The 25,625-nt window shown below is 40.0% G+C and overlaps 1 protein-coding gene and 1 non-coding gene across 2 annotated transcripts in view; both read left to right on the top strand.

Annotated features, from left to right (window-relative positions):
• Srpk2 (SRSF protein kinase 2) overlaps positions 1–25,625 on the top strand; it is a 159,727-nt gene that overhangs the window by 118,018 nt on the left and 16,084 nt on the right. Inside the window, 7 exon segments of the mRNA XM_090332953.1 lie at positions 5–111; positions 12,418–12,583; positions 14,354–14,379; positions 15,479–15,728; positions 16,902–17,384; positions 22,571–22,671; positions 22,770–22,877. Coding sequence (XP_090189079.1) covers positions 5–111; positions 12,418–12,583; positions 14,354–14,379; positions 15,479–15,728; positions 16,902–17,384; positions 22,571–22,671; positions 22,770–22,877 — 1,241 coding nt within the window.
• LOC150063264 (U6 spliceosomal RNA) lies at positions 2,595–2,701 on the top strand. The gene has a single exon (XR_016535686.1). It is a non-coding gene; the product is annotated as a U6 spliceosomal RNA (small nuclear RNA).

Here is a 25,625-nt window from a genome sequence, read left to right as displayed (position 1 = left end):
TTAGATGTCTGCATGGTATTTGAAGTGCTTGGCCACCATCTCCTCAAGTGGATCATCAAGTCTAACTATCAGGGCCTCCCAGTTCATTGTGTGAAGAGTATCATTCGACAGGTGAGGCTTTCAGCATGGGCTGCTATAGGCTTTTTTTTTTTTTGGGGGGGGGTGGGTTGTGAGGCTTGAACTCTGGGCCTGAAACCGGGCCTGGGCCCTATCCCTGTGCTCTTCAACTCGAGGCTACTGCCCTATCCTGGTGTTGTCTCTTCAGCTCAAGGCTACTCTCCCTCTCCTTCTCCCTCTCCCTCTCCCTCTCCCTCCCCCTCTCCCTCTCCCTCTCCCTCCCCCTCCCCCTCTCCCTTCCCCTCCCCCTTCCCTTCCCCCCTCCCCCCTTCTCCCCCCCTCTCCCCCCTCCCCTTCCCCCTCTCTCTGTGTTTTTTGAGGTAGGGTGTGCCTTCAGAGTCCTGGCCCAAAACTCACTATGTAGCCCAACTTCACCTAGAACTTGTGATCCTTTTTCCTCAACCTCCTGAGGAAGGAGGCCTGAATTTCTGCTATTAATAAAATAATGAATGAATAAATGAATCATATATTTCTATTTTTCACATTTAGCTCATTTTTTGAGTTTGATAATGATTTTTTAAAAATTTATTATTTTTTTTTGTCAGTTGTGGGTCTGAGTGCTGTCTCTGAGCTCTTCAGCTCAAGGCTACCACCCTACCCCTGGAGCCATAGTGCCATTTCCAGTTTTCTAGTGGTTAATTGGAGATAAGAGTCTTAGGGCCTGAGCTGGCTTTGAACTGCATTCCTCAGATCTCAGCCTCCTAAGTAGCTAGGATTATAGGCATGAGCTTATGATTTTTTTCTTGTATGTTTATTATTTCTTTCCTGAACTTCAAAAGGTTATATTAAGGGTATTACAATTTAATATGTCCATCTAAGTGTCCACTGCTATCTGTTCAGAGTCAACCTTCCAGCATTTTTCTCCCATTTATTCCTTCATCCCAGATTTATTTCACATTCCCCATTTTCTTTATCATGTATCTACATTGAGTATTTTTGCTGTATTTGTCCTTATTTCCTTTTTAATTACCCTCTTCCTCTCCTGCTACCCTTCCCCCCTTAAGATCTTATTTCAGCTTCTAGTATTCATTTTCTTAAGTAGTTAATTGTACTCTTTCCTATACTTCCTTTAGTCAGCTAAATTGTGTATATAAGGATATGCTTCTGGGGCTGGGAATGTGGCCCAGTGGTGGAGTGCTTACCCAGCATCAAAAGCCTTGGGTTCAGTTCCTGGGTACCACATACACAGAAAAAGCTAGAAGTGGTGCTGTGACTAGCCTTGAGAAAGCTCAAGGACATTGCTGAGGTCCTGAGTTCAAGGTTCAGGACTGGCAAAAACATGCTCCCCCCAAAAAGAAAAAGGGATATGCTTCTATATGTGATTATATGGAAGGCTGCATCTATGATCCACATAAGAGAGAAAACTCCTCTATTTTTCTAGTCCTGGCTTCCCTCATTATGATAATTTTTAGATTCATCCGTTTACCTACATTAATTCTTCCTGATGACTGCATAGATTTCCAATGTGTATGCGTATATATGTATATATGTATATGCATTATATTACATTTTTGAACCATTCATACATTGTGGGGCATTTGTGTTGTTTTTGTAACTTGTGCTGTGATGAAGCTGGGTGTGCAGTTGCCTTTGTTGTGTACTGACATGTAGTCTTTTGGATAAATGCCCAAGAGTGTATTTATTTAATGATATACTATATAAAGTAAGTCATACATGAGTGTCAGGCATAAATATCTTTTGGCATATCTTATCTTAAGGTATGTGATACCGCATAATTAGAAATTATTGTATCTAGCATACTTAGTATGAAACATTGAGCTTACTACTACAGTAACAATCATTGTAGTTATTTCTTTTGTTGGGGGATAGTACTAGAGATTTAACTCAGCCTGTTTTCTTTTTTTTGCCAGTTCTGGGGCTTGAACTCAGGGCCTGAACACTGTCCTTGGGCCTTCCTAAAGGATAGCACTCCACCAGTTGAGCCATAGTACCATTTCTAGCCTTTTCTATGTGTGTGGTACCAAGAAATCATGTGTGCTAGGCCAAATTCCCTGCCCACTTAGCCTGTTTTCTAGGTAGGTCCTCTATCACTTGAACCACACTTCCAGCCCAGTGTTTATTACTTCTGACTATTCTTGGATGGAGTGAAAACCTAAGATAACATGAGTTGTTTATAAATTTCGGGACTGCTTTACAGCATGGAGATTTTAGTTAAAAATATCTTATTGTATACTTGAATATTCTAAAAGGAGATCTTATGTGCTTTTACCACATACAAAAAAAATACCATAACATAATGAATTGGTAAATTTGTTTATGATCATTACACAATGTATATGTGTATGAAAATAGGACATTTCACAGTAAATACATTCATTTTGTTTTTAGTGACAGTCCTGGGGCTTGAACTTAGGGCCTGGGTGCTATACTTGCTACTCTAGAGTAGCACTCTACTCTTTGAGCCATAGGTCCAGTTCTGGCTTTTGGTGGTTAATCAGAGAGAAGTTTCAAGGACTGTGCTTGCTTTGGTAGCACATATACTAAAATTGAAACAACACAGAGAAGATTAGCATGACCCCCTGAGCAAGATGACAGGCAAATTCGTGAAGTGTCCCATATTTTTAATGTACCCACTACCTGACAGATGTAACTCTAACCCCTCTGTATAGTACCCTGACAACAATAAAATACAATTAAACAACAAAAAAAGAATTTCATGGACTTTTCTGCCCAAGATGGCTTTGAACTGTGATCCTCAGATCTCAGCTTCCTGACTAACTTGGAATATAGTTGTGAACCAAAATAGCAGCTGGCTTGCATTCATAAATATATTTATTTTAGTGACAGTCCTGGAGCTTGAATTCCGGGATTGGACATTGTCTCTATGCTTTTTGGCATTTTGCCATGTGATCCGTACCTCAATATCCTGTTTGTTTGTTTGTTTATTCATTTTTTGCCAGTCCTGGGCTTGGGCTGAGTGCCTGAGCACTGTCCTTGGGTTTTCTCAAGGCTAACGCTCTACCACTTGAGCCATAGTACCACTTCTGGCTTTTTTCTATGTGTATGGGTCTTCTATGAACTGGGTCTTTGTGCATGCTAGGCAAGCACTCTACCACTAAGCCAAACTCCCGGCCCCCTGTTTTTATTTTTTTGTTTCTGTTTTTTGCTTTTGGGGGGGGGTGGGTAATTGGAGATAAGAATAGCCTTTGAACTGCAGTCCTCATCTCAGGCTCCTGTGATCCTAGCGCATCACAGGTGAGAGCCATAGGCTTCTGGTGCATCCAACTTTTATTGTCAGCTCTACCTGTGATTTCTTGATGTTTTGGGGAGAGTACTTGGATCATGAGAAGAGAGACTAGTGAGAGAAAGGCAAGGCATATTGGCTTTTTTTTCCTTTCTAGATTTGTATTTAATTCATTGTCTTACCAAAAAGAGACCCTCAATTTAGGATTAGGTTAGTGAAGATGCTGCAGTGAATATCTGTGAAATGGGGAAGAAAGGCAGAGGTGGAAGATATCCTTCTAACTAGCGATGCTTATCAGATTCAGGATTGCTCTCTGTTATTGTTTTGTACAGACTGCATAAGTCTACTTTCTTACTCATTATCCATACTGCCAAAATTAGGAAAGTTGCCCTAGATTACTATGTAATGGATAATTGTCATGAGCAATATATCAAGGAGATTGATTGGTTTTCTTGAGAAGTGATTAGGAATTTCTCCCCAAATTTCCACACTGTCTTAAAGGGCTCTAAGATAAATATTACCACTTGTTTGTTTTCTAAAAGTAATGATAAAATTAAATAACTCTTCTTCATGGCTTTCTAAATAATCTTGCTCATCTTGTGATCAGTTTTCACTTTTCTCATTTAGCCATAGCAAAAAAAAAAAAAAAAAGTGTAAGGACCATTCTGGTGGCTTCTGGGTAGCTGTAGGGACACTGCAGCTCACCTCTCGGAATTCTGTAGGGCTCAGTCATGTAATCTGAGGACTTTAATTTGTCTCCTATATTTTATTTTTAATAAATCATGAGGTCTATTTTATGTTCACTTTTTTTTGAGGGGGGGGTTGGGTCATGGGTGCTGTACTTGAGCTCTTCAGCTCAAGGCTACTGCCCTACCCCTGAAGCCATAGCCCCACTTCCCATTTTCTAGTGGTTAATTAGAGATAATCTCACAGTCTTTTGTGGCCTGGACTGGCTTTGAACAGCTATCTTGAGATCTCAGTCTCCTGAGTAGTTAGGATTACAGGCATGACCCACCGTGCCCAGCTCATTTTTTCTTTCTAAACCCGAAAAATAAGAGAATGTTTGTGTTATTAATTCTCAAAAGATTAGCCTGAGCTGACAGTAAGTTTTAAAAATTCAGTGGTATTTGTTAAAATGGCTTTGAGTTTCTCCTATAATAAAAAACTCAGCAAGTCCTGGAAAAAATAGTGTGTGTGTTTACTTACTTTATGTAAGTATTGTTCATGTTCTGGGGTTTGAACTCAGAGCCTCATGCTCTTCCTTGGCTGTTTTCTTTCTTTTTTTTTTTGGTGGGTCATGGGGCTTGAACTAGACACTGGGCACTGTCCCTGAGCTCTTCAGCTCAAGGCTACCATCCTACCTTTGAGCCAAGCCCCACTTTTTCTGTTTTCTAGAGGTTAACTGGAGATAAGTCTCTTAGGTCCTTTAGTGCCCCAGCTGGCTTTGAACCTTTGATTCTCAGATCTTAGCCTCCTGAGTAGCTAGGATCACAGTCATGAGCCACTCTTGGCTTCTTCCTTGGCTTTTTCACTCATGACTATCACCGCCACTTGAGCCATGTCTCCAATCTAGGTATTTGGTGGTTGATTAGACTTTTTTTCCTACTTAGTTTAAATTACACCCCTCATATCTCGGTCATCTATGTAGCCAGGATTACTGTAGCCACTAATACCCAGCATATTACTGAGGCTTGAACTCAAGTTTGTTTTCCAGTCCTGGGGCTTGAACTGAGGGCCTGGGCACTGCCCTTGGGCTTTCTCAAGGCTAGTGCTCTATAACGTGAGCCCTCAGGAATCAAACCCAGGGCTTTGTGCATGCTAGGTGAGCACTCTACCACTGGGCCATGCTCTTAGCCATGGTTTTTGCTTTTTACTTCCTTTGTTGGCATATACCCTGGTGCTATCTACCTGTTAAATGTCCTGGTAGCTAAGATAATAGATGTGCACCATTATGTCCACCTCTTCATTGAGACAAGGAGTCTCATGAACTTTTTCTGCCTGTGCTGGCCTTGAACCTCAGTCTCAACAATCTGAGCATCCAAAGTAGCTAGGATTACAGTTGTGGGCCACCAGTCTGGTTTTCCTGGTTGATTGTAAGATTGTGTCTCACTTTCTGCCTTAGGCACATGCCTGGACTGTGAACTACCAAATTTCAGCTTCCTGTAGTTGCTGTAATGATAGACATGCACTACTGTGTCCAGATTCATTCCATTGAGAATGGGGGTTCTCATAGATGTTTCTGCCTGGGCTAGCCTGAAGCTTTGATCCTTCTGATCTCAGCCTCACAAATAACTTGGGATGATAGATACTATTCTATATCATCTAGCTATGAGTTGGAAAAAGGTCTAGCAAACTTTTCTTCCTGGGCTGAACTTGAACCACAGTTTTCCTATTCTTAGCTTCTTTAGGTAAAATTATAGGCACGAGCCACTAGTATCCTGCAAATCACAATTATAATTTGTAACTCTGGATTTTAAAGTTCATCTTCCTTTTGTCATAATTACAAATGAATTTTCATTCTCTGTTGTGCTTTATGTATTATGCCATCTAGTCCTCAGGATAGCTGCACAAAGGATAGAATTTTCCCCTAGATTTCAGTTATGTAGTAGATCTAGAATTTCAATCTAGATAACATCATTCCAGAATATATTCTGTTAACAGTGGGACTAGACCACATTCCCAGCCATCGAAGTGTGTGTGTGTGTATGTGTGTGTGTGTGTGTGAGTGTTTGGGGCTGAGAGTTTGGCCTAATGGTAGAGTGCTTGCTTAGCATGCAGGAAGACCCAGGTTTGATTCCTCAATACCACATACGTAGAAAAAGCCAAAAGTGGTACTCCTATCTCAAGTGGTAGAGCTCTAGCCTATTTAAAAGTTAATTTGGGAGCTGGGAGTTTGGCCTAGTGTAGTGGTAGAGTGCTTGCCTAGCCTGCACAAAGACTGGGGTTTGATTCCTCAGTTACCACCTACATAGAAAAAAGCCAGAAGTGATGCTGAGGCTCAAGTGGTAGAGCTCTGGCCTTGAGAAAGTCCAAGGACAGTGCTCAGGCCTTGAGCTCAAGCCCAGGATTGGCAAAAAAAAAAAGAAAAAAAAAGTTAATTTGGATTTTATGATATAGGTAATGTTGAATTGTTCTGTAGTTTGTATTGAGACCCCTAAAACCAGTGTTTTCCCAATCTACTCTCTGTGGCATAGTTAACCATAGCAAGTTTTCTTGTTTCTTTTTACCATTTGATTTTGTCTACACTTGGTATTTATTTGCCATTGTGACCATTTCTAGTTTTCAGTAAATTTATTGTGATTGAATCAATTTTGTTCAGTTTTTGGACTAGAAGCTTTAGTTTTAACTAAGCAGACATTCTGATATTATTGGGTTTGTTTGATGCATATGTAATTCAGTATTAATTTGAAGTTCTCCTCCAAATGCTGGATCCTCAGGTCAGAAATCTGAGAAGTGTCTGTTTATCCAGAGAGATCAATCTCCTCCTCCAGCTCACTGCTAGGTACAAGCCAGGTTCAAGGCACAGTTGCCTCCATAATGCCTTTCAGCAGTACAGCAACAGAATTTTCTCATTGATTCTTATAACTTATTTGAAATCTCAGAATGCTAGCTTAATACAATACCTACTGAGTTTTTCTCCCCTCCCTGCCTCCCTTCCTTCCTCCCTTGTTTTTTTTTTTTGGTCTGAACATGTCTTGTTTTTGTGAGCATTTTCAGTATTTCTCCATCCAGTTTAACATGATAGTGTTTTCAGTCAGTTTGTAAAATTTATCTTGTGTTTGTTACGATGAGGATGAGAAAGACAAGTGGAACTTTGTACTTTTCTATTAGAACTTTTCCTGGTTTGAGAAAAGTCCCTCTAATGTTATCCTGAATATCCAAAAGTAGTGAATATCTAATTAAGGACTTTTGTGAGACCAGCCTCCCCATCTGGTGAATGCCTGGTTTGGACTCACTTATTGCTTCTTTAGCTTATTACCAACACAGGGAGAGGCCAGCAGTCTTATCCTCTGCTGTCCTATGTTCGGGTTTGGGAGGAAGAAAATCTCCAAATTGTCACCAGAGTGAGAATATAGTTTGCAAAGTTTGTTTTTTCCCCCTATTCAATTATTGTCTACAGTCTACAGTTTTGGAGGAAGCTTTACTCTGTGAATAAAGTGAGGCTAGGGAGACAGCTTTATAGAGCAGCCTCCACATTTCTCTGGACTTCTCCTTTTATCAGTAAGATAGCAGAACTTTGAAGCAAGTCATACTAGAAAGGAACAAGTGATATTAAGATAGGTAGCAGATGATACCTGGACTAGAAAAGAAAGAAATCTTATAGACCATTTTGGCTAAGCATTCTATTTTATAGATGAATTTTAGAGACTGGAAGGGACTTTACTGAACAAGAAACTGAGAAGCTTTTAGCTTCCAACCTTGGACTCTATCTTCATTCTTATACTTAGAATGCATAGTTAAGTCAGACCTAACAAGGAGAAGCCTGGCTTCTATCTGCTCCTGACCTATGTGGTTTGGTTCCTCTGGTGGATGATGACAGCCCTGATCCTGGTTCTTTTAGTTGAATGTTTGAGTTCACTCAGCCTTCCTGGAAGCCACAGGGTATCTGTAGCCACTGCTGCCTCCTGCTGCTGATAAAAAATATGTGTTTTTTTAGGCAAGCAAGGCAAATATGATGATATGAAAAGTGAAGACAGAGTAAACATTAGTAACAACTTGCTTTTTGTGTGTGCCTGTCCTGGGGCTTGAACTTAGGGCCTGATGCTGTCCTTGTGCTTTTTTGCTCACGTCTAGTGCTCTACCACTTGAACCATAGCCCCACTTCAGGCTTTTTTGGTAGTTAATTGACTCTCACAGTCTTTTTTGCCCAAACTGACTTTGAACCATGATCCTCAAATCTCAGCCTCCTGAGTAACTAGGATTCCAGTCACAAGCCACTGGTTCCTAGCCAGCAAAGCCTCCTTTTAATACTGTCAGGTCTTGGGAAAGAAGAGCTTATCCTTGGCATGAAGCCTTATTGTTTTTCCATCATTACAGTTACAAGTTGCTTGTCAACATTGACCTAGAAGTACTTGATTACTGTGAACGTTTATATACTTATCTAATTAGTGCAAACCTTCAGTTCTACCAGTTGTTTTGACATTATAGTTTGCCTGGTCTTGTTTTTATGAGTTTCCCAAGTTATTTTGAATTCTTTTTTGTCATCATGGGGCTTGAACTCTGGGCCTGGGCGCTGTATCTGACCTCTTCAGCTCAAAGCTACCACCCTACCCCTTGAGCCACAGCCCCACTTCCAGTTAGTTTTCTGGTGATTAATTGAAGAGTTTCAGGAACTTTAGTGCCAGGGCTGCCTTTGAACCTTGATCCTCAGATCCCAGCCTCCTGAGTAGCTAGGATTACAGACATGAGCCACTGCATCCTGCTGTTTGGCTTTTTGAACTTAGATTATATCGAGATTATGTTCTCCAATTCGAGTCATATTCTGACTGATGGTGTATTTTCCTTTTCCTTTGCTTTGTAATATTCCACATTGTGTATATACTACTTCTTTATCTACTTATCTGTTGGGAACCTCTACTTATGCCACCATTTGACTGTTGTGAATAATGCTGCATAGACATCTTTCTTGTACAGTGGCTTATTCTCCTTTAGATATATACCCAGTAGTGCCATGGTGGGCTTATGAGGCTATTCTGTTTTTAGTTTTTTTAAGGATCCTCCATACTGATTTCTGAAGTTGTTGCATTGGTTTATATTCCGACCAGCAATCAACAAGAGTTCTCTTTTCCCCTAAACATACAGCATTTGTTGTTTGTTTTCTTGAGGGACATGATGGAAGTGAGTGGAATCTTAGTGTAGTTTTGATTTGCATTTCTTTTATGGCTAAAGATGTTGACTATTCATGTATTATCAATTTGTACTTCTTGTGAGAACTATTTGTTCACTTGTTTTTCCCATTTATTAGTTGGATTTGTTATTTTGCCATTTAATACTTTTGAACTCTTTGTATATTCTGGATATTAATCCTTTATCTTTTGAATAGCTGGTAAAGATTTCCTTCATTCTGTGGGTTGTCTCTTGGTTCTGATAATTTTTTCTTTTGGTGTACAGAAGCATTTTGATATAGTACCATTTGTCAGTTCTAATTTCCTCTACCAGTGCTGTTTTATTCAGAAAATACCTCTGTCTATAGCTTCAAGTTTTTCACTGTATTTTCTGATAGTAGATTTGAAGTTTCACAGTTTACTTTGAGCTCTCTGAACCATTTAGAGTTGATTTTTGTTCAAAATGCAAGATAGGAATCCAGTTTCAGTTTCTTACAGGTACCAAATTTGCTAGCACCATTTGTTGAAGAGACTGTTTTCTCTAGTAGTGTATATTTTTGGCTCCTTCATAAAAAATTTGATGGCTCTAACTATGTGCTTTTTATTCCTGGATCTGCTGTAATGTTCCATTGATCCTTGGGATTCTTGTGCCAATAAAAAGCTAATTTTGCCAGTTTAGCTTTAGTATTATTTGTGATACCGCTAGAGATGGTCTTTTTACTCAGAATCTCTTTGCTATACGGATTCTTTTGTGCTTCTATATGAACTTTTGGATTGATTTTTCTATTTCTGTGATGAGTGATGTTAGTACATTGGTGGGTAGTGCCTTAAAAGTGTAGATTGCTTTTGGCATTGTGTTCATTTTCATAATAATGATTCTATCAATTCATGAGAATGAGATGTCTTCCATTTTCTGGTGACTTCTTCAATTTCTACCTTCATCTCTTTCTTCACGGTTTTACAGTTCTTTGGAGTTGTGCTTCGCTTTGTTGATTAATTATCTAGATTTTGTTTTTGAAGCTATTGTCAGTGAAATTGCTTTCCTGATTTCTTTCACATCTTATTCATTGTTAGTGTGTAGAAAGGCTACTAATTTTTGAGTGTTAATTTTGCATCCTACTATGTTGATCAGATCAAAAGTTTTCTTGGTTAGCCTACATCTTGTAGGGTCTGTTAAGAATTGGATCATTTCATCTGAAAATAGGCGTAATATGACTTCCTCCTCTATTTGAATCCATTTTATTTCTCCAACCTTATTGTACTGGCTAGGAATTCTGAGTACTATATTGGTCAGAGTAGAGAGAATTGCAAAGCTGAAAAGCTGAGAAGTGGTCTTCTATGTATGCCTAAACTAGTCACAAGCTACTATTCTCCTGATCTCAACTTCCAATGAAGTCAAGATTATAAGCATCAGGCAGTAGTATCTGGCTTGACATACGTGTGTGTGTGTGTGTGTGTGTGTGTGTGTGTGTGTGTGTGTGTGTGTCTGTCTGTCTGTCTGTCTGTCTGTCTGTCTGTCTGTCTTTCTTTCTGTCTATCACTGAGTTAATGAGTCATCATGCTTGAATTCAGGGTGCTATCCCCTGAGCTTTTTTTTTTTTTTTGCTCAAGGCTAGCACTCTGCTACTTGAGCCAAACCTCCATGTCTGTTTTTGTTTTGGGCTTTGTTTGTTTGTTTGTTTGATTTTTGGTGACTAATTGGAGATAAGGAATTTCCTACCTGGGCTGGCTTCAAACCATCATCCCCATGACTGGCAAAAAAATTTTAATTAATTAATGTGTGTGTGTGTGTGTGTGTGTGTGTGTGTGTGTGTGTGTGTGTGTGTGTGTTGGTACTGGGGCTTGAATTCAGGTCCTAGGCACTGTGCCTGAGCTTTTGTGCTCAAAGTTAGTACTCTACCACATGAGCTACAGCTCCACTTCCAGCTTGTTTGAGTAGTTAATTGGAGATAAAGTCTCACAGGATTTTCTGTGTCCAGGGTGGTTTCAAACCGTGATCCTCTTATTTCAGCTTCCTGAATAGCTAACATTACAGGTATGGACCACTAGTACCTAGCTTTATTTATTTTAATGTAGTAAATATGTGAATATTTGGGCTCAATATTTCATGGATAGTGTTATCTTGCTATTAGGGCTTATTAAAACTTCAGTATAGCCTCCTTTTTCTACAATATTAAAAATGTCTGCACATGATAAACCAGTAGTGAAATAAAGTTCTAAACTAAGAGGTGAAAAAAAAGTATGGTGGCATACTTGTAGCCATAGCAACCTGAGAGCTACAGCAACAGGCTTGCTTGATTGAGCCCAGGTGTTCCAGGCCAACGAAATGGCCTGGGCAACAAAGTGAGACCCTGTCTGAAAAAGAGAGCAAGGACCTCAATTATCAACAACAAGAAAAAAAACGAAAATGAGAAGGATTTCTTACCCACTAATGTAACTGAAATCATTTACAAAAAAGTATTGATCAGGATGAAGAAATTGGAAGTATTATTTATTGCTGGTGGGAGTGTAAATTACTGTAGCCACCTTGGAGAACAGTTTGGTAATACGGCCTGACAATTTCCCTGTAGCTGTATAACTTGAAAAATATACATATGTGGCCATTATCTTATGTATGCATGTACATAGAGCATCTTTTAAAGCCCAAAATGGAAACAGTCCCATGAAATGACTGGATTAAAAAATGCCGTAAGTCCAGCAGTAGAAGGAAATAAAATATTGATACATGCTATACAAAAATGAACCTTGAACATTATGCCAGTTATGAGACTATATACATGGAGTCAAACAGATTACCTTTAAATACAATGCAGAATCTGTAAGTAGATTAGTGATTGGTTAGGACTGTAGCAGATGGGAGGGAGATGGGGAGTGATTGCTAGTGGTGCTTCTTTTGGGGGGGTGTTGGAAATGTTGTAAATTAGGAAGTGGTCATGGTTGCACATCTTAAAAAAATGAATGATATATACCTAAAAGGGTGACTTGAATGATAATGAGAATTCTTTTTTCAGCAGTTATTGAAGAATTGCATGTAGTTGTACATTCGTTCTTATGTGCATGAATGATCTCTCGATGATACACATTAGCTTTGGGGTGGGGGGAGGAAAGCTGGATTCCTGTGTGAGTGCAGGAAGGAAGGTTGATTTTTACTAAATACATTTTTATGTCTTATCAAAGTTTTATTATGTGATTATATTACCTATTTGGCAAATGAAAGAAGCAATGAAAGTATTAACAACATCTCCCCTCTCTTGATTTTCTTATGACCAGGTCCTTCAGGGCTTAGATTATCTGCACGGTAAGTGCAAGATCATTCATACTGACATAAAGCCGGAAAACATCTTAATGTGTGTGGATGATGCATATGTGAGAAGAATGGCTGCTGAGGCCACTGAGTGGCAGAAAGCAGGTGCTCCTCCTCCCTCTGGATCTGCAGGTAAAGAAGCTGAGCCTTCATGTCCATCTGCTTGGGGAATTGCAAGCTTTCAGATTTGCACATTGGAGTCTAGTAGAGTCAACATGTGCATACGTGTTAAGACCCTTTTTTTTTTTTTTTTGGTAAGAGCGTGGTTGCTGTGAATTTTTTCTTGAGAAGAGATCCTGATTATACTTCATTATTTAACTTACTTGGTTCTACATTTTAAAAATCTATCTAAATTCTAGAGCTGAGAGTTTAGTCTAGTGGCAGAATGCTTGCCTAGCATGCACAAAGACCCAGGTTTGCTTCCTTGGTACCACATACATAGAAAAAAGCTGGAAGTGGTGCTGAGGCTCAAGTGGTAGAGCTCTAGCCTTGAGAATGTCCAAGGACAGTGCTCAGGACCTGTGTTCAAGCCCAGGACTTGCAAAGAAGGAAAAAAAAAAACCAAAAATCTATCTAAATTCTTATTATAGCTTCTACATATCAGCATGTTTTTCCTCAGAATTTTTTTCTACTTTCAGGTTTTTTATTTTTTTTTTGTTCAGGTTTTTTAGAACGCTCCCTTCTTAGTTAATGTAACTGAGTGAGTGTTTAGAATTAGCAAAGACCTTGATTGGTGGAGAAGATAAAATAGCTTGAATATTAGCATTTACGCTTTTACTTTTGAATTTTGCAGAAAATCCAGAAATAGCTCTGGCAGTGAAAGATTGATCATTTATTCCTATGTGCTTCATTTTATGGCCTGGTGTGTTGTCATGCAAGCTTATAGACTAATGGACTAAGTCTCATTTGACTAAATGGGGTTACAGAGAAATATCTCATTTCTCTTATCTCATTAACATGATCAGGATATTATTTAGATCATGGAAGCAGCCTACCATATCAAACTTTCTACTGGTAGGCATCTAATGTCTGGAATCATTGCTGCAGTTTGTGGTATTATTTAATTTAGTTTACTTGTACACATTTTGCTAAATAGATTCAAACATGGATATTATCTTCCCATCTAAATTATTTCATTTTTAGTAAAATAAATTTGGTTGGATGACTGATTTGTGAATTCTTCCATATCAGTTGGTGCTTTGCAAGAGACAGTTTTTTAAATATATTGGTATTTAACTTTATATATATTAAAAAATGGCTCACTGCGTATAAGATTATGCTGTGCTCAGTCAGCATTTGTGTTAGGTACAAAGACTCCAGCCTGTAATTTCAGCTACTTTGGGAGGTGAAGATCAGGGAATCATGGTTCAAGGTCACCCTGGGAAAAAAGTAGTTTGTAAGATTCCCATCTCATCTCACTGAGCCTAGTAGCAAGTACCTATCACTGAACTTGGACAGGAAAGCACAAGATAGGAAGATTAATTTGAGATCCCATCTCAGAAACAGCAAATGCAAAATTGGCTTAAGGGCATGGCTTAAGTACTAGACTGCCTGCCTAGCAAGAACAAGGCCCTAAGTTCAATTCCAAATTCTCTGCAAGGAAACAAAACACCTGTAATCCTAATTGTACAGGAATCTGAGATCTGAGGTTCAAAGTTCAAAGCCAGTTCAAGCATACAAATCCTCAAAACCCTTATCTCTGTAAACACCAGAAAGCTGGAAGTGGAGGCATAGCTCAAGTGGGAAGAATGACAGCCATGAGGTACAAAGCCAAGTGAGAATACGAGGGGTAGAGTTCAAGCCCCAGTAGAAGTTGGATAGCCATTAAATTTCATTTTGAATTCAGATTGCCTAAAAATTCATTTTTTCTCTAAGCATCTATTTTGTTTTCTTTTGTTTTAGTGAGTACGGCTCCACAGCAAAAACCTGTAAGTACTTGCATGTCAAAAGAGACTATTCACTATTGAGCTTTTCAAATTACAGTGGATGTTCCAATGTATATTAATTCAAAAGTTATACACATTTATAAAATGTTCTGTATTCTAAATTTGTAATAATTCATGGCTTAAGTTAAATGTTTTCCACAAAATAGAAATAAAGACCATGCATGACCAATCTAACTCATTTTCTGAGTATGGTGAATTATGAGATGATCAGAGAAAGTTTGAAGTGTGATAATTTCAAAACCATTTCTGGTTGGCTTCCAAATATATGAAAAATGTATGTGTATATATGTTGTATAACTCAGTAACTTATAGAGAATAGAATTAGAGATCTTAGTGGTAGAATGCTTGTCTATCATGCAGCCTTGAGTTCACTAAAGCAAAAGAAAAATAAATTTAGTATTACCTACTGTTCTGTGAGAAAACTTCTGATGAAACAGGCCTCTGGAATGGAAATTCCAGTGTTAAGGAAGATCTGCGAATATTAGGAATTAGCTTGTGGGCACCGGTGGTGTGAAACACTTGAGGCACTCATTGCCTGTACTTTCTAAGTCAGATGGCTATCATTGGAGGCAGACTGAAAGTGCAGCTTTTTTGTTGGTTTGCCCTTTAATATCACATGTGCTCATTTCTTCATGTTACCTCATTTGTTAATTGAAGCTCAGAATGAGAGCTAAACTCAAATGAAGTGCTGCTGTTGACCACTTGTTTTGGCAAGCATTTTTTTTTATGTCAGTAAGTTTTTTTTTTTCTGTTTAGGCAGCAGCCAGTTAAAATTTCAAGACAAGCTACTTGTTTAAAGACAAATATTTCCAGGATACTCTGTTTCTCTAGAGTTTAAATGCCAAAATCTTTTTGATTCAAGCTATGTTCCTCTGAAGGAAAGGTCATAATAGTAGCCAGAAACACTTTCTCTTTTACTATAGCCCTAGGAGGCTCTTCTCTCTGGCCTTATGAATTTAATTGAATATGACATGGAAAAGCAAGTTTACTGTTATTTGGCTATGCTTCCAGCACTTGCACTATTACATAGTGCTCTAAAACGAAGCAATCCGACTTGTGGAATTTTCTCAACATGTTATAGGTAGGAAAAATATCTAAAAACAAGAAGAAAAAACTGAAAAAGAAACAGAAGAGGCAGGCTGAGTTACTGGAAAAACGCCTACAGGAGATAGAGGAATTGGAGCGAGAAGCAGAGAGAAAAATAATAGAAGAAAATATCATTTCCACTTTACCATCAAACGAGCAAGAAGATGACTACCACCCAGAGGTGAAACTAAAAGAATCAGAAATACAGGATGAGGCTGAAGAGGATCCTGTGAAAGATAATGATGGTTAGTGGAACCTGGAGGGAGGGGGCTGATTGGGGTCCAACAGCTTCAGGAATAGAGACTAGCCCAACCACTACAATCATTGTATTTGTGCTGCTGCTTCAGATAAGTAAGGATGATTCTCTGTACCTCCTTACTGAGAAGCAGTCAATAGTTCATGCCAGTCACCTATGTTAACATTTCAAACTAGTTTGTGAGTGTGCGTGCGTGCGTGCGTGCGTGTGTGTGTGTGTGTGTGTGTGTGTTATGTGTTATGTGTGCATGCATGCCCACCCACATACATGCATGTACTAGTACTGGGGCTTGAACTCAAGGCCTGGGCACCGACCCTTAGCTTTTTCACTCAAGACCAGTGCTCACATATATTCCTGCCCAGATTGGCTTTGAACCTTGCTCATCAGGTCTCAGCCTCTTGTGAAGATAATAGTATAGGCATGAACCCTGGCAGTCATGGGGCTTGAACTCTGGGCCTGGGCACTGTCCTAGAACTCTTTAGCTCAAGGCTACCGCCCTACCACTGGGCCTGGGCATTGTCCCTGAGCTCTTCGGCTCAAGGCTACTGCCCTACCCTTGAGCCAAGCCCCACTTCCTGTTTTCTAGTGATTAATTGGAGATAAGAGTCTCACACTCTTTGGTGCCTGGGCTATCTTTGAACCTTGATCCTCAGTTCTCAGCCTCCTGAGTAGCTAGGATTACAGGTATGAGCCACTATGCCTGGCTTCAAACTAGAATTTTAAAAGTGGAAAATGTCTGAGAAATAATGTACCTCTGTAGTAATGATGGCCTTTCCTTTATTTCATAATGTATTTTTGCCTGATTGTAACACACCACAATTGTGGAAAATAGGATGATATTGAAGTCCAACTTTAAAAGCTTTTTTCCCCAACACTGTCTTATTTAAGAAAAATAGGCTAATTTTAAATAAATGAAAAACAAGGTTTAGAAAACATATTTTATTCTTCAAACCAAGAAGTGTGAACTATGTGTTATATATAAGTTAAGCACATTAAAAAGTGTATCTTGCTTGACATGTTCAAGGCTCTGTGTCTAATCCCTATTACACACACACACACACACACACACACACACACGTATATTGTTAAAGAAGAAAAACTCCCAGGGCTACTGCTCTCTTGAGTGCTGCTATCTTAATTCTTAATCCATCAACTCTTCAAGGTGAAGCTGAGGACGAGGAAGAGAAAGAAGATGCGGAGAAAGAAAATGTTGAGAAAGATGAAGATGATGTTGAACAGGAACTTGCAAACATAGACCCTACATGGATGGAGTCTCCCAAAACCAATGGCCATATTGAGAATGGCCCATTCTTACTGGAACAGCAACTGGAAGATGAAGAGGATGATGAAGATGACTGCCCAAATCCTGAGGAATATAACCTTGATGAGCCAAATGCAGAAAGTGATTACACATATAGCAGTTCCTACGAACAATTCAATGGCGAATTGCCAAATGGACAACATAAGATTACAGAGTCACAGTTTGAAGAGTTTTCCACCTCCTTGTTCTCTGGGTCCCTAGAACCTGTGGCCTGCAGCTCTGCCATTTCAGAAGGATCACAATTTACTGAGCATGAGGAAAGCAGTCCATCCCATGACAGAAGCAGGACAGTTTCAGCCTCCAGCACTGGGGACTTACCAAAAAGTAAGTGTTCTTTCCTGTCCACAGTCTGTTGTTCTCAGCACAGGATCGTGCCTTTGACAAATACTGTGGGAAAATTGGTTGAAGGCAGAAAAACTGTGCATATCTATAGTAACCATTTTTGTTTTATTCTTGAGAGCAAGTAATGTGCTTTAAATTGGGTGGGTAATCTAGGCATCTGGATTTTTCTCATCCTGTCAGTGACATTTGTAAAAAGCTTCCTGCTCTAGAAGCCTTGTAGCTTCTATAACTTGTAGATTTTAGTTTATATTTTATAATCCCTACTATATGATAGTATTTTATTTCTTTTGTTGTTGTTTGGTTCTAGTTTTTTATTTTGTGCTTGTACTGGGACTTAACACAGTGCTTAGATGTTGTTTCATAGCTTTTTTAGCCAAAGCAGACACTCTGTCACTTGAACCACAGCTACATTTCTGGCTTTTTGGTGGCTAATTGGGGAAAAGACTCTCAGTGACTTTCCTGCCCAGACTGATTTTGAACCATGATCCTCAGAGCTCAGCCTCCTATAATTACAGATGTGAAATATTGGAGTCTGGCTCTTTATTCAAGAAAACATCTGCCTGTTCTTTGGCCATATTGAGAAGGAAGTGTCATGATTTAAACTGTCATGATTTTGATAATTGTCCCTGATAATGGAACCCTGTTAGAGGACTGAGTTAAATCTGAGGATTATAGTTTCACAGGCAGTGGCATGGATTTAAACATGACGGTAGGATGTAGTTTGCATTTTTTGTTCTTATCTACCTGAGGCTCTGACTTTAAACTCTTATTTTGGGAACAGATGCCATATGACACATTGGTAGGGACTTCAGTAAGAGGAAACAGCATCATAGCTGGCTTCCGTTCTGGTCCACAGTGGAAAAGCTCAGAAACATCCTCTGTTCCCTGTACTGACAAGCACATTTAAGACATGGTAAACCATGTCTGTAAACAGCTCCCTTCATTTCAGTAGGCTGGCTTGCAAAGCCAGCTGCCTGTTACTACCTGTAACCAGCATTCTAGCATGTATTTTTCATGCTTGGCAAAACAAGATTAACCTTAGTCATTCTTGCTATAGCCACACAGCGGAAAGAAAGTTTCATTTAAAATGAAGGTTCCTTTCTTGGAAAGGATAGCCATGACTTCAGTCTTGTGCATATTGATTGTTGTTGCAGCTTGATTTTTGTGATGCCTACCCATTCATCTAGAAACTAGTTTATATCGCAGTCATTATTTGGAGGCCTACCTTCAAATATGAAATAAAATCTTAGCTCAAAGCATAATCACATGAGATCTTGATCTTTTAACATCGTAGAGCTTCCTGTATCAAAGGAAATCAGCAACTACCTCTAGGATTAGCAGTATTCAATCAAATAAGTAAATAATATATAGTAAATATAAATAAAACTATAAAAATTTCATATATATGTACCTTGGTGTCTTCATAAGAATAGGCAGGACCATGTGTGGACAGGCTAGGGGTCAGTTGCTAGTGACTTGTAGATTTGGTCCCAGACCTCCTAGTACTTGGTCCTGCTCTTGTTTACTGCATCATTAGTCTTTGTGGCAGTGGGATGACATAAGTAGATAGAGTTTAGGCCTGGAAAGAGGAAAAAAATCCCATAACAAAAGAGGAGTAGAAAAAATTAAATTGGAGTAAATGAGTGGTCAGAAGAAATGTTCTAATCAAGGCAAAACGTAAATTCCAGCAGATTATTTAACTCAGAGCACATTGATTAGATTTAAAGAATACTCAGAATCTTAACACTCAGGAGGTATAAGCAGGAAGATTGAGTTTGAGGCCAGCCTTGGCTGACCCAGGACTGTTAGACTGTCTCAGGAAAGCAAAACAAAATAAAAGATACCCATGCACCCCATCACAGAGCTGTTTACATCTTTTCTTTTCTCTTTTCTTTTCCCTCCCTCCCTCCTCCCTTCCTCCCTCCCTCCTCCCTCCCTCTCTCGTTCTCTTTCTCTTCTTTCTTTCTCTCTCTTTCTCTTTCTCTCTCTTTCTCTTTCTTTCTCTTCCCTCCCTCCCTCCCTCCCTCCCTCCCTCCCTCCCTCCCTCCCTCCCTCCCTCCCTCCCTCCCTCCCTCCCTTCCTCCCTTCCTTCCTTCCTTCCTTCCTTCCTTCCTTCCTTCCTTCCTTGTCCTGGCTTTAACTTGGGGTGTGAGCTCTGTCCTTGGACTTTCTCAAGGCTAGCGTTCTACCACTTGAGCCTCAGCACCAGTTCCGGCTTTTTTTTATCCTATGTATGTGTTACTGAGGAATTTGTGCATGCTAGGCAAGCACTCTACCACTAGGCCCCTGTTTACATCTTTTGATTGGCAGAAAGCTGTGGTGTTATTCCTGCCCAAGTTGTCTGAAGGGATGGGTATTACTGGCAGGTGCAGGTCAGGAAGAGGCTAGAATCCTACCTCCATTCCACTCCACTTATCTACCACAGGCTTGAGGCTAGAATCCTACCTCCATTCCACTCCACTTATCTACCACAGGCTTCACCTCAGCCCCAGTCCTCCTTCGTCTTGCTGCTCCTCTGAGGAAGTTTCCTAGACTTTAGGCATTTTAAATGTTGGTGTCATCTTGTTCTCAGCCCATTCTGTCTCAAGACCTTTGAACTTCTCTCTCCTCTGCCTAGAATCTCTCTCCTATCATCCTTAAATGTCACCATCACCTCAAAGGACCCGTCCTGCACACTGCCTTGATATTTATCCTTGTGCTTTTCTTGGTTTTTTGTTAGTAGCATATAGTTACTGATATGATGTATGAAGTACTCATTCCTTCAAGTTACTTAACCATATTTTCAACAACAACATGAGTCTCTTAATTATGAATATATCTACCCATGGTATACAGGAGGGTCTTGGTATTTGTTTAGTAAAAGGCTCAGCTGTTGGCATTAAATAAACTAGTTCTGTCTTTTCCTTGGGCTGGATGCGGATGCTTGTATGAGTGTTATTAAAATACAGAGTTGAGGCCAGGAGTTTGGCCTAGTGGTAGAGTGCTTGCCTAGCATGCATAAAGACCCAGGTTCAATTCCTCTATACCACATACATAGAAAAAAGCTGAAAGTGGTGCTGTGGCTCAAGTGGTAGAGCTCTAGCCTTGAGAAAAGTCCAAGGACAGTGCTCAGGCCCTGAGTTCAAGCCCCAGGACTGGCAAAAAAAAAATACAGAGTGCACATGTGATGACAGTAGTACCATTATGCTGGAGCAGTGCTGGCACACTGTCTTACTAGTTGATAGAACAGACTGACATGGGAAGAATTACAACAGATTTGCCAGAGTCCAGTTTATCAGAAAGTGACTCATCTTTTCCTGAACTAAAATCTTTCCACTTACTTCCTGCTCCATAGAAGCAGGCAGTAGTTGCAGACATTTTGTTTCAGAAGGCAGACAACACCAGCTGGTCTGTCAGTTGTGCTAGTGTTCTCAGGAGGAAAAGCTGTGACAGTCACCACAGGGGTGGCTTTATCAGAAGAGATGAGGTGATTCTTCAGAGAGCAGATGGAAATAGGAGTAAGCATGCCTGTGTCCATGAGGTTTTTTGTGCAGGGTTGCAGTCATCTGCCCATTCCTCAGTATGTGGTATAGGGCTTCATGCATGCTAGGCGAGCACTCTACCACTAGGCCATGCTCTCAGCCCTTCCTATTGTTTCTTTAGGAAGCAGTGGTCCTCCGTCTTCAAATTCTTCCTGGTTCACCTCCATATATCCATTAGATTAGTCGTTTTATGACTATGCTAGGTCGCTGTTCTCAGTCTTGTACATATTGTGCTTTCTCTTGGGTCTCTCTGTTACTCTTTCTCATTTTCTGAGTTCCTGTATTTCTTTTCTTGGCTATTGGTGGAGGTCCTTGTGAATTAGCACAAGAAGAATATGGGCAAGAACATGTGTCGAGGAGAGACCTTCTGTGTCTATCTGGCCTACTATATTGACCCACAAGTTAAGAAATAGACCTTGTGAGTTAAAGCATTGGCTAAAATTCTCTGGGTCAATATTGGCTAAAATTCTCTCGGCATTCTCTGGAGACAGGAGTAGCAAGGGTGCTGTAGTCCCTGGTACTGTCTGCTCGGCTGTTAGTGAGGCTAGTATTTCTGCCTGTATGGGGTTTGTTGAGCTCCTTGAGCACCATGATTCTATCGCTCAGTGTACTCTAAAAGAGATTTAGTTTATGTTATCAGTGCCCAACTTTGGGTGAGCAAACAGGCTCTCTGAGATAAGCATTTAATGCTTTGTATTAATACCATTTCAAAGTGACTTCTAAAACAAATCCTGTTACATTTTGCCCTTACCAGAAATCTTGAGGTTTGTTGGCCAGTTTTAGGTATATATATATGAAAATGCTGACTCATTTCAGAATTATTTTTCCCAGGACTCACCAACTTATTTTTCTTTGCCATCTGCTCCCTAGTTAGCAATACTTAGCACACAACACAGTTGTGCTGTAGCTGAGAAGCTCTCCTGGAGTTAGAGACCCTTGGAAGCCTGGTTTTATGCCTGCTCTGAAGATCCCTCAGGTTACCCTGGAATTGACCTTGACCTGACAGACTCATAAGTGGCCTCACAGGTTATCTTTTTGGCACAGGCCAACTTAGGAGACTGCTGATCCTAGAGTCTGGCCTGCCCCACACTCAGCCTTTAATCTCTATGAATTGACTCTCATCTATCTTGACACGTGTATGTGCTGGAGCTACAGGGGTTGCATGCATGTTGAGATGTAGGGACCTATGGCCTGGCAGTTTTTCTGGGTCAGATGAACTACATGCCACCATGAAGCAATTGGTCACCTGCAACAGTTTACCTTTATATTCCTTTAACAATGTGTCAGTGAGCTCAATATGATCCATGAGAAGAAGGAGCTGTGATCAGATAAAAGAGCAGCCACAGCAACGTAGACAGGGAACACAGCAGTGCTGATTGCCCTGATGTAAAACAAACAGAAATGATGAGAAAGGGTGAGAAGGTGTTCATGAAGTCCTCTGGCAGCCCACTTTATTCTCATTTTGTGGAATATTTTCAAGACATAGGGTCAGTGATTTAATTAGGATTAAAAACTTAATCCTAATTAAGAGGCAGGGGAGGGGGAGGTAGAGGGGGACAGAGACATACTGTACTTGGTAAACATTATGCTTATACATGCACACCATTCATCCCAGTCATTAACTACTCTGCTATTTGCCCATGCCAGCAAAAACCCGGGCGGCTGATCTGTTGGTGAACCCCCTGGATCCACACAATGCAGATAAAATTAGAGTAAAAATTGCTGACCTGGGAAATGCTTGTTGGGTGGTAAGTGTTTTTTTCTATTCTTTGGTCATGTTTGTGAAGACACATTTTTATATTTTAATGTCTGTGTTCCTCCATAGTAATACATTTGTTCCTTCCAGCATAAACACTTCACAGAGGATATCCAGACTCGTCAGTATAGATCCATAGAGGTTTTGATAGGAGCAGGCTACAGTACGCCTGCAGACATTTGGAGTACAGCCTGCATGGTAAGAATAACTTTTGTCATTTTCTTCTGTGAATTGGCTTTTCCCTTTAATGCACTTGATGGGGTAGCATTTACTGAAGCACTTGGGCTCAATTTTTCTAAAAGTAAGGAAGAGAAGAGAGAGGAGAAGGAAATTGCAACCAAGGGATATCTTGAGAACTAGAAAAGTTCTGCTCAGTTGTGCCCAAGAATTTGGGCTTGTGAGAGATGGTCTCTTCTTCAGGCCTTGTACAGCCCATTACCCCAAGATTCAGACTCATTTGAGGCAACCCAGTGACTATAAGGAATTGTTTTTGATCCTGGAAACTCAGTTTGTGTGGGCTTCTCCACACAGGATTTTCCATGACTTAAGTCATGGAAAAAATCCAGGAGCTGTCTCTTCAGGAGGATTGGCTGAGTCTTGAAGGTTAGAGTCCTTGCCCGAGGTAGTGTCTGCCAGGTTAACTAGAGTTGCTGGCTTCCTTATTCCTTATTGGTAAAAGTGGGGTTTTTACATGCCAATGTGCAATCACATATTCTTTCTAAAGAAAAATCTAGAGAGTCATCTGGCTTACTGTGGTATAAGTAGACATTTCTGAAACAACAGTGGTAGTATATACTACCACTGTAATTTGTCTTTTGTCATTTGTTCCATTTGTTTGGCATGATGAGCCCAAATAGTCCTTCACCTATGAGCCAATTTCTGTTTGTCTCTTACCGTGATCAGGGCCACTTAGCACCTTTTTCTCCATGGCTTTTTTTTTTTTTTTTTTTTACTGTTTTGCTAAGTGATATGTATAGCACTTAGTGTGGTGTTAATGCTTATCCTATTTGATGTATTTTTCCCCAGTGCCAGAGATTGACCCTAAGACTTTGTATGAGGTAGGCAAGCACTCTGTAAACTGAGCTACATACCTTGCCCTTCTTTTTTTTTGTCTACATTCTCAGTTATCTAGATGAAAGGATTCCTATGTAAGGTGTAATTCTTGTCTTCTTTAAAAGAAAAAGCAATGTAGAATAAACAAGGTTTACTTATTATCCAAAGATTGAATCTTTTAAATTTACTGCAATTTATAATCTCTCATACCAAAGTGAAAGCACTGTGTTAAAAGCAGATAATGCCACACAATAGGAAAACAAGTGTAGATGATTTACATTCTTTTTTTTTGGCCAGTCCTAGGCTTGAGCTCAGGGCCTGAGCATTGTATTTGGGCTTTCTCAAGGCTAGAGCTCTACCACTTGAGCCACATCATCACTTCTGACTTTTCTATGTATGTGGTTCTGAGGAATCGAACCCAGGTCTTCATGCATGCTAAGCAAACACTCTACCACTATTTCCTATTCATTTGATGGGTAATAGCTGGTCATAATTTTATTTTTAAACATTTATTTACTTATTTTTTTTTTTTTTTGCCAGTCTGGGGGCTTGAACTCAGGGTCTGAGTGTTGTCCTCGGACTTTCTCAGGGCTAGAGCTCTACTACTTGAGCCACAGTACCACTTCTGGCTTTTTCTGTGTATGTGGTACCAAGGAATTGAACCCTGGTCTTCGTGCATGCTAGACAAGCACTCTACCACTAGGCCAAACTCTGGGCCCCTGGTCATAATTTTAGAATTTCTAAAACCTTTAATTTTTCATGTAGTATTCAAAACCATATTCTTGTTCTAGAAAGGGATGGTCAAGAAACTAGTTGAAAGAAGTGACAGACAAGGTAGTTACTTTGAATCCAGAGACTGCTGTGTGCAGAGGCATTTGCTTTCCGTTGTGAGAGCACAGGAAAGCTGAATGCAGCTGTCTCCAGTGGCCAAGTCAGTGGGGAAGGACTACTTGAATAGTTGATCATTAGGGGAGCAAGACTCCATTTCTGAAGGTGGTGAGGCCAAGCTGCCTTTATTCCTACTACACAGAAGATCCACACCACAGGCCTGCCCTAAATTAGGCTTCAGGAACTCTTTCAACTCTAAAGTTCTCTGCTTCTAATTTTGGATATTAAATTTGATGATATAACTAGAAAAATAGGACAGAATTACATGTATGGGTGATAGTGAAGCTGTCAGTATAATCCTATATCACGTTGCCTGTTTTTCATCTTAATAGATTAAGGTTTGTCTCAGCATAGACCCCTAAGGAAAATCAGGCTTACTCTTTCCCCCCCCCCCCCCTTTTTTCTTTTTGCCAGTTGTGGGGACTGAACTCAGGGTCTGAGCACTGCCCTTGGGCTTTCTCAAGACTAGAGCTCTACCACTTGAGCCACAGCACCACGTCCAGCTTTTTTTTTTTTTTTTTTTTAATGTGTCTAGGTTTGGAATCAAACCTAGGTCTTATGCTTGCTAGGCAAGCATGCTACCATTAGGCCAAACTCTTGGCCCAAGGCTTGCTCCTTTTATGTACTCTTTTCCTAGGACCCAGGACCCTTCCAGGGCAATATGGAGGGAGCTGTTAGAGGATAGATTTTTTTTTTTTTTCAAAAAAATTTATTGGGCTGGAAGTTTGGCCTACTGGTAGAATGCTTGCCTAGCATTCAGGAAGACCAAGGTTCAATTCCTCGGTACCACAAACATAGAAAAAGCCAGAAGTAGTGCTTGCTGAAGTAGTAGAGCTCTAGCTTTGAGAAAGCCCAAGGACAGTGCTCAGGCCCTGAGTTCAAGCACCAGGACTGGCAAAAAGAAAATTATTGCTTTATTGTTTTAGAGGTGATATACAGTAGGCTACCTTTACATACATCAGGTAATAAGTACATTTTCTTCCTTTTGTGTAGCTGTCAAAGGGG

The sequence above is a fragment of the Megascapheus bottae genome, chromosome 5 (genome assembly GCF_031878675.1).
Source record: "Megascapheus bottae isolate mThoBot1 chromosome 5, mThoBot2.hap1, whole genome shotgun sequence".
NCBI lineage: Eukaryota > Metazoa > Chordata > Mammalia > Rodentia > Geomyidae > Megascapheus > Megascapheus bottae.
The sequence above is the reverse complement of the archived record's forward strand: the minus strand, read 5'-3'. Positions and strand labels throughout refer to the sequence as shown.